Below are 9592 nucleotides of genomic sequence, written 5' to 3'. Positions count from 1 at the left end.
CCGTCTCATCATGCATAAACGTGCGCTGTCCTTTTCTAATATTCAGTTCCCCTTCCCTCCCCATATTTTCCTGTTTTGGCCATTTTACCGAAAATAGCCCTGACTTGTTCTCTAAAATTCTGAAATTTGGAAACAAAAATGACCCATGTGTCCCTGTCTCTACCCCATAAAAAAGTCATTTCATGTTTAATGGTATGATTAGTTGACTTGGCCTAAAATCAGACCATACTGACTGTCTCCAAATTCCGATGGTGGGTGGTTGTTCTTCTGATTATGGAATTAAGGAAAGTATTGCTAAGATAAAGAAATGAACTTTGATAAATAAGGGGTATGGCCTTGTATTTTCAGGGCAAAAGCTGCTCAAATCACATGTTTGCCAACTAGACACTCTTTCTTCTTCTTTGAGGGGGGATTGACGAGATTGGTCATCTGGGTTATATATACTACTATTAGATCTGTGCTTCTCTATTGTTTATTTGGTTAGTTGCATATTGGGATGCACCATAAATTCTCAGTATGTCCAGATTCTAGACCCAAAAGGCAAAAAAAAAATAAAAAGGAGCGTCTTTGTCGAGAGTTTTATTCTCACAACGGATTGATATGACTAAATTGAATTATATATAAATAAATGTATAGCTTCTCTTACACAAACAGTATGTTTTTTAGGTTTAACTACTTAAGAGACGGTCCGAGAGAATAAATTCGTGAGTAGACAAAATCATTTTTTGTGTATGTACACAAGCACAAACGAGGGGATATCTGAGAGAGAGGGGGAGGGGGAATGAAGGTTTAGATATATGAAATGATATGTTCATAAATGTAGAAACAAAGAGTAAAAGCCAAGAATGGAATCTGGATTTTCAAATTGTCTGAACTAAACCACTCTGCTTCTGCGTGCAATGTCTTGCGTCCATGTTAAGCATATTTAATCTAATTCAGTCTTTGTCTTCCAACTACCCTCTTTGAATATACCACACATTGTTAGTGAAAGATTGTTACTATTATACAATTATAAACATGAAATATATATACATATATATATATATATATATATATAGAGAGAGAGAGAGAGAGAGAGAGATCGGATAGCTATCCTATCTGTTAGAGTGAAAGGGAGATGATGATGATGTACACATACACACGCATGCAATGGCAAATGGCCAAATGGGGGGAAGAAGAGATGTGGGCGGTGACAGAGGATGTTAGGAAGGTTTTTATTTTATTTTATTTTAAATAAACGAATACTTGAATTAATGAAGTAGACATACCATTAGACGATCACGTGACAGTGACTCCTTTTTTGTAAACTCTGAGATAAGTTTAATTATTTTCTTAAAAAAAATAAGATAATAGTTTAATTCCCATTTTTTAATTTCTGGAGTTCAATTCACTAATTCAGATTAGCTGTTTGATTATGATGCTGATAATAACTGATTACTTAAATTATAATCAATCAGCTTAATAACTTGTCTCGAGCTGGCTGATTGCTGCATTGTTTAATTTAATTCAATTCAATTTTATGATCTTCTAATCTGAAACCCATTAATTATTTTTCTCAATTATGTAGTACGATATGAATAGACTCACATCGATCTCTTGGCGGCAGGGTTTGCTTTCTAGGCATTTAGCCATAATTTCCACTATAAAAACAAAAGAAAGAATACTTATAGGTCCTACACAGGGGCAGTACCAACACTTTTTTTTCATGACTATGTTTTTATTTCCTGTACTAAAGAAACCAAAAAGCATGACTTTATGGCAATAAAAGACAACACACTATTTAATTCTGATTAGTCTATTATCTCTTTGTGTGACATATGTTATTGTTTTGTATCTTTTCTTTATATTTGATTTAGGATTTTGTTTTTTTATTACACTTCTAGAGCAGTCTCCTCTGTGATAATTATTTGAAGAAAATAGATAGAGGAGAAAGGTTGAGCCCAACAACACTTGAAGTATTGTTCCAGTTATTGTTTTGGGTCTTTCCTTTATATTTGATTTAGAATTTTGTTTTTTTATTATACTTCTAGAGCAGTCTCCTCTGTGATAATTATTTGAAGAAAATAGATAGAGTGGTCTTTTCCAGTTATTGTTTTGGGTCTTTCCTTTATATTTGATTTAGAATTTCTCCTCTGTGATAATTATTTGAAGAAAATAGATAGAGTGGTATTTTCCAGTTATTGTTTTGGGTATTTCCTTTATATTTGATTTAGAATTTTATTTTTTTATTATACTTCTAGAGCAGTCTCCTTTGTGATAATTATATCCTTTGTGATAATTATTTGAAGAAAATAGATAGAGTGGTATTTTCTGTGATAATTATTTGAAGAAAATAGATAGAGGAGAAAGGTTGAGCCCAACAATATTTGAAGTATTGTTCCAGAAAGATTCATGTGGGTTTTGTTCCTAAAAGAACCCTCAAGTGTTTGAGGGTTGGACACCACTTATATATTGAATGAGAATCTAACATCTCACCGATGTGGGACTCTTACCATCCTCATCGATGTATTGTGTAATTTGTGTTATGCTAATTTAATACAAGTTTATATTATTCTTAAAAAAAAAATCTGATAAGTTGAGAAGTCATAATCAAATCTTATTTAGTGTTGACTGATTGTGTGTATATTTATATTGAGATCACAAATTAAGAGATAAGACATCATTAATGGTTTTAATTAATTAATTATACAACGTTTGATTAATTAAGAGTTTGATATTGATTAATTCCACATGGCGTAATACCCCACGACAAGTCATTTTCTTCCTTCTCCATCTTGTTTCTTTGCACAAAGACATCTCATCTCTGCCTGTACGTGACAATTAAAAAGAAGCAGACTTGGACTTTAAAGGCTTTTGTCAGTGTGGGGGGACTTCTTGATTATGAAACCCAAGTTGATAATTCTCATGCTCATGCTAACATCATTCCATTTCTACCTCTTTCACCACAACCCTATCCCACCAACACCATTCCGATCTCCCTTTCCACCCTTAATTTTATTACTCCTTAATTCATAATCTCCAATTACTTAAACTACTACTATATAGTATAGAGAAAATTTAAAACTGCGAGCCCTAAAAGGTCCTGGAATGTCTTACAAGTCCTGAAAAGCACTGTGATGGATTGTGTTTGGACTTGAGCTTAAGAAAGTAGAAAATGATAGTCAAGTTTGGGTTAGGGAGTCCATTATTGTTTCCTAACATATATGCTATCGAAATATGATCAAACCGGCAGCACAATCTGTCGTACGTGGTGGTATTATGTAGCCATGCCCTACTTGTTCATCTGCAATATATATGTGTGTGTTAGAGAAAATGATATCCATCAATAATTGTTCTGTGTTTACATATTAGATTTTGTTGGGATCCAATTATATATGTTTGGAAGCTGTAGACACTAGAAAACATGCAGACAGTGAGACTTTTGGGTGCAGTCTCAATAAAAGGGAAGAAAAGAAAAGAAAAGAAAAGAAATGAAATGAAAGAGAGAGAGAAAGAAAGATGCAAAGTTGACGCTAAAAGTCTCTTTTATCTTCTATGGTGAGTAACAACTAAACAAAAGCAGCCCACTCAAGATTCATCAGACTTTCAATGTCCCATTTTGAGGTCCCCTTTGTGTGATGATTTGATAAGACACAAATAACTCGGTCAATAATAAGTTTAGCCTCCATGAGTTTTTTTTTGTGTATTTTTAATTTCTTGATAAATAAAAAAAAGAAAGAAAAAAAAGAGTGCCCAGCAGGGCCTTATTAAAATGTGGAATCTACCAAAATGGTGTCACGAATCACAATGGACTGGATTTATTTTGAAATGGATTTGTTGCTGTTTACTGGGCCAGGCCCTTTTAAACGTTTTCATGGGATGGGCCATGGACTTGTTATGGTTTATGGGCCATGCTGCAATTTATCTACTAAAAAGGCAGCAAAAAATGCGGTGAGCGTGGATCGAACACGCGACCTTCAGATCTTCAGTCTGACGCTCTCCCAACTGAGCTATCCCCGCTTTTGATGCATTTTTCTGAGTAAATTCATTATAGTTCTTTTAATAAAATTTGTTAAATAATAGCAAATGAATTAGTATGTATACTTTTGCAATGAAAAAAAACTTAAAAATTGTATCACAGGATTCAGTGATTCACAATCACACAGCTCGATCATCTTTGAAAAGTGGGACGCAATCACGATTTTGGCTATAGAGCTAACTTCTTACTGGCCCATAATTTTGTTTCCTCCTTATTAGTTGCTAGTTTTTTTTTCTTTTGTTTTCACTGGGAATGACATGGCTCAACGTGTGTTTTGAACGGTTAAGATAATCTAAACTCGAGACGTCAAGTCAACGCAAATCACTCTATTGACAGTTAAGATTGGGTCGAAGCCTAGGAAGCCCACAGATAGAACAAGGCCACGATGCGGGTATCACTAGAAAACACCCTCATAGAGTTTCAACGCTGGACACCCATATATACAGAACTCTTAATAGCGAGATAACCAATTGGCCTATCGACCCGTTGTTTATCATTTATGTGTAACTCATAATTCTATTAAAGTAGTCGGTAAATCCTTGTGTTACTTTAATTTCCAGTCTGTTTTCTGCTACTCAGTATCCGAAGCATACTTTTTTTCCACTCATATAGATCTAGTAATCAAAATCAAAAGTCAAAACTAATCAATCTGGAAAAAAGGGTTACTTCCAGATGCGATTAACATAGAAAATTGAAACAATTAATGTTAAAACTACAAACGATTCCTTCAAACTGTAGTAAAGTTCCATGCAAGAATCTACGCGAGCAGCAGAAAACAAAAGAAGCAACTTGCAGATCTAAATCTTTAATGATTAAAAGATGTAGGGATTTCCATGTTGCAATTAATACAGAATGCCGACGCTTAACGGTAATGATAAAATCATAACCATCATGAAAAAGCTCAATATATCATCCCTCCTCATTCTAATAATGACTAATGAGATACAAGATGTCTAATTATTACAACCCACAATTGCTAACAACCCTGGTTATGGAAGCCATTACTCTTCTTTTCTTTTGTTTTTTTTTTTGTTGGTATCCATACTCCTAGCTTTAGGCCAAATTCCATCCTTGTTTCGTTAAGACCAAAATAGTCCTAACCGAATGGTATATATTGGTAAATCCCCTCCCTTACACTCAACTAGGCACTTTCATGGGTTTAAAGAGTTGGGCTTAGCCCATTTGTTGGCCCATGATGAAAAATATGTGAGGGTAATCCAATGTATTTACAAGAACCGAAAACCCAAACGGACAATATAGTTGATGTGTATGGAGGGTGTGGATTTCCGATATGCTATCGGAGCAATTTGGTCCTATTAGATATAGTCTCTACTCCACTTGTTAGGTCTGACATAACCCAACCCACAAGTACGGGGGAATGTTAAGATCAAAATATGCCCAACCAAATGGTATATATTAGTAAAGCCCTTCCCTTACACTCAACTAGGCCTTTTCAAGGGTTTAGTGAGTTGGGTTTAGTCCACTTGTTAGCCCATAAGGAATAAACCCGTGAGTATAATTCGATCCACGAGAACTAAAACCCCAAAGCGGATAATATAATTGGTGTGTATAGGGTGTGAATTTCTGATATGTGTGGAAGAAGATTTTCTTGGAATCAAGTGAAAGTCCAAAAGAGAAGTCCCATACATATTTGGACCAATAATATGTTAGCAATGGCACGCCAGATGCATTATGTAAGTGACTTGTATAATCTGCATATCTGACCTTTGAAATGGCAAGAAATGGACCCTAATATTGTCATTCAAACCCACTCATGTATAAATAAGCCTCTCCACACACCACCTACAACTATATACTCTGTACATCTTTTAACACAGCAAGAACTAAGAAGCATGAGATCTACATACTTAGCATGGTTGTTGCTGCTTCCATTTTTCTGCTATTTACTGGCCTTGCCCATTCTATGCAACGCCAACCAGGCTGACACCCTCTATAAGTTTCTTAAAACTCAGAGATCCAGCAACCCTTTTCGGACTCAGTTGCGCGATCAATACAAACGTTCCCCGTTGTCCCCTGTATATGTTGGGAAACAGGATGGATTGAAGGATGCTGACAAGATTGACGCTTTGCCAGGACAACCAGAAGGAGTGGATTTCAACCAGTATGCAGGATACATCACAATAGACCCGAAAGCTGGAAGAGCACTGTTCTATTACTTTGTTGAGTCACCTCAGAATTCATCCACCAATCCACTGGTTTTGTGGCTAAATGGAGGTAACATTCTACCTCATCAAATGCATAACCACCTTAGATTTAGTACTATCTTCCCTTAATCTATGTTATCATGGTAGTTCATTGCACACACATAACATGGAAATAAAAAACATGCTTGCAAGGCTTGTTCACAGGATACTCTGCATCTTACCTGTGGAAGCCAACTCATGAAAGGCCAATTTTGTTGATCATGACTGGTGAAACCACAATGGTTTCATCTCTACCGCTGAAAGTGCGGTTGGCAACTCAATCAATATCACAGTTTTCAGCTAAATTTCAGCTAGACTCCACCAAGAACTATCAACAAATGTTAGCTGAACTGCTGTTGAACATAGTTGGCTTTCAGTTTCTTCCAGCCAATTATGTCCTTATCAACATATACACCCAGACACCTAGATAAATATGTATATATATATATATATCAGGGCCCAGGGGAATCTTGTTATTCCATTAGCAATGGCCAAAACTGTGAAGTGTACATGATATTGAACACCCAACACTTACCTGTCCAGTCAAGTAGAAGTACAAAATGGGGATGGCCCATTATGTTGTCAGCAGCACAAAAATAAGGGTAGTCATATCTTAAGCTGAATTATGAGAAAAACGTTGTGGGCAACCCAACAAAAGACTACTGGGGCACAGCTTTGTTTTGACAAGAAATCAAGAATATTGTCAAACACTCAATTTATCAGAGAGAGAGCAGCCTAGAACATTTGCTGGCTCAAACTGATGTTAGCCTGACATCAGCCTTTTTTCCCCAAAAAGTTCATGTTGATCCTGTTTGCAGAAGTACTAAAATTTTGAAACTGAAAGCTAACATCTATGTTGCAGTTCTTACTTCTTACTCCTTACGAAAAATTTCATAGAAAACACAAACAACAAGACCAGCACAGGAAAAATATTAAGCAATCAATCTAAGTCGAGAGCTCTAAACCAATCCCCACTCTTATTTCATAAACTAGTACACAGCTGTATCATGTAAATCCTAAAGAGGGTATTGAATTGGTCACATTTTCGTGTAAAGGACCGGGTTGCTCATCCCTCGGATATGGAGCCATGGAAGAACTGGGACCTTTCAGGGTCAATAGTGATGGAAAGACACTTTACAGAAACAACTATGCATGGAACAATGGTAATCATCTCTTCATATCCTCAAATAATAGGTCTTACATTGTTCAGACTTGCATCTTGCACATTTTACTAATAGCCAACATGCTCTTTCAGTTGCAAATGTCATCTTCTTGGAATCCCCAGCTGGTGTGGGGTTTTCATATTCAAATACTTCCTCGGACTACAACACTAATGATGAAAAAACAGCAGAGGACTCTTATACTTTTCTTGTGAACTGGCTCGAGAGGTTTCCACAATATAAAACCCGCGATTTCTTCCTTACCGGAGAAAGCTATGCTGGACATTATGTACCACAGCTCGCTCAGACCATTATATCAAAGAACAAGAATACAGATCAAACAGTGATCAACCTCAAAGGCATTGCTGTTAGTCTCTTACTCAACTCTCAGCCTTCATTTTTGGTTTCTGATATATGTTTCCAAGGCTTCCGATAAGATTTCCACTCATGATATGCAGATTGGGAATGCATGGATAGACTCAAACACTGGAAACAAGGGAATATACGATTATTATTGGACACACTCTCTAAACGCAGACGAAACTCACACAGGAATCGACAAGTATTGTGACTTTGTTACAGGTAACTATTCAAGCACGTGTCTTCAATATCAGAACCAAGGAGATTCAGAAGTTGAAGAACTTGATGTTTACAACATCTATGCGCCAATCTGCAAACAGTCAGCCCTAAAGCCTGGCTCAACTGGTTCTGTAAGTGCCTTATCTCACAACAAAAGCAAATTTCAGGATATGTTAACAATCAAATATTAAAGATTTGCTATCAATATGATCCTAGGTTCATATTGAGTAGAAGTTTAACCAAGCCAGTGATGTTCTTTCACATTAATAGGTCATGGATTTCGACCCTTGCTCTGATAATTATGTTGAGGCATATCTAAATCTTCCGGAGGTGCAAACAGCTCTCCACACAAAAGCTAAGAAATGGACACCTTGCGGGTATGCATGACTAATAAGTTTTTCAATTTGAGTCACAACTGAATGGAGTCAATATTTGCATATTCAAGTATTCATGCCATTCGGGAATATTCAACAACCTTCGAGATAATTGTGCAGCATATATATATAAACAAAGATCACCTTCTAATGTTCTAAAACTTGATTGCTCTGCACCTCTGATAATAAAGTCCACCATTATAAGAAACTGAACTTGTCCGTGGCATTCTGTCCAGCGGTGTGAGCTATACATGGGGTCCAGATACTATTCTTCCAGTAATTCAGCAACTGATAGAGAGCGGGATAAGCGTGTGGATATACAGGTAGTGCAAATTGCAAGAAACTGCATACACTATTAAACTCACAGTTTTTGCTAATGTTTTCCCAACAAACGGTGCATTGTTGTGCATTTACAACACCAAGAAATTCTCTTGAAATTCAAATATTGATCCCAGCATATCATGAATCAAATACCAATTGTACAAGCTAGAATTGAAATTTTTTTTCAAAATGAATCCTACAGTGGTGACACAGACGGTCGAGTTCCAGCTACATCCTCCAGGTATGCCATAAATGCTCTAAAACTTCCAATCAGGACTGCTTGGCGCCCATGGAATTTTGGTGGCGAGGTAACAATACACGATCATTCATAACTTTCTGTCTCTGTATTCAAAGCAGGAGATAATGTTCATGCATTTCCATATAATCCTGACAGGTTGGTGGATACGTGATAGAGTACAAAGGATTGACATTTTCCACAGTAAGAGGTGCTGGGCATACAGTTCCGAGCTACCAACCAGAACGAGCACTGGCCATGATCTTATCTTTTCTTCAAGGGAAACTACCCCCTTCCTTCAATTAACAAAAGCATTACACCCAATTCGCCTGATAATCTTATAATCTGGAAGCACAACAACTTGTAATATGAGCCTGGACGGTTTTATCGTGTAATTTATTTGTTAGTACTGGCAGAAATGAAAAACATGTATCTTCACTTTCAATAAACAACATGACAACTTCATCCCAGAATCTGCGTCTTCAGATCGCAATTACCAATCATCCTGTCATTCCTCAAACCTATTTCAAAACAGGAATTCGGATAGCAAAAATTTACAGGACCAACTGCTAATATATGATCTTGTACCCATCATTGAGCTCTCACCTAAATCTCAACTTTACTCTCTGCAACTTCAAAATTCAAAATTTTTCTGGCACTACAAACTCTCAGTCTGATGCCTATGAATATACAATATTTGG

At 36.4% G+C, this 9592-nt stretch overlaps 1 protein-coding gene and 1 non-coding gene across 2 annotated transcripts; one reads left to right on the top strand and one right to left on the bottom strand.

The window, feature by feature from the left end:
* Nucleotides 1–3926: 3926 nt before the first annotated feature.
* On the bottom strand, nucleotides 3927–3999 carry TRNAF-GAA. The gene has a single exon. It is a non-coding gene; the product is annotated as a tRNA-Phe (tRNA).
* Nucleotides 4000–5719: 1720 nt separating this feature from the next.
* LOC120009054 (serine carboxypeptidase 1-like) lies at nucleotides 5720–9340 on the top strand. Its single transcript, XM_038859494.1, has 8 exons — nucleotides 5720–6253; nucleotides 7278–7385; nucleotides 7478–7749; nucleotides 7841–8092; nucleotides 8232–8338; nucleotides 8572–8658; nucleotides 8859–8964; nucleotides 9051–9340. The coding sequence occupies exons 1-8, from the start codon at nucleotides 5761–5763 to the stop codon at nucleotides 9195–9197; spliced, it is 1572 nt and encodes a 523-aa protein (XP_038715422.1). The 5' UTR covers nucleotides 5720–5760; the 3' UTR covers nucleotides 9198–9340.
* Nucleotides 9341–9592: the final 252 nt, after the last annotated feature.

The sequence above is a fragment of the Tripterygium wilfordii genome, chromosome 11 (genome assembly GCF_013401445.1).
Source record: "Tripterygium wilfordii isolate XIE 37 chromosome 11, ASM1340144v1, whole genome shotgun sequence".
NCBI classification, from domain to species: Eukaryota; Viridiplantae; Streptophyta; class Magnoliopsida; order Celastrales; family Celastraceae; genus Tripterygium; species Tripterygium wilfordii.
The sequence above is the reverse complement of the archived record's forward strand: the minus strand, read 5'-3'. Positions and strand labels throughout refer to the sequence as shown.

Bases quoted from the DNA above. Each gene is read 5' to 3' on its own strand.
- LOC120009054 (XM_038859494.1), top strand. From the start codon at position 5,761: ATGGACCCTAATATTGTCATTCAAACCCACTCATGTATAAATAAGCCT. The intron at 7,386-7,477 runs GTAATCATCTCT...ATGCTCTTTCAG, and splicing joins CAACTATGCATGGAACAATG to TTGCAAATGTCATCTTCTTG. The intron at 8,965-9,050 runs GTAACAATACAC...TAATCCTGACAG, and splicing joins CATGGAATTTTGGTGGCGAG to GTTGGTGGATACGTGATAGA.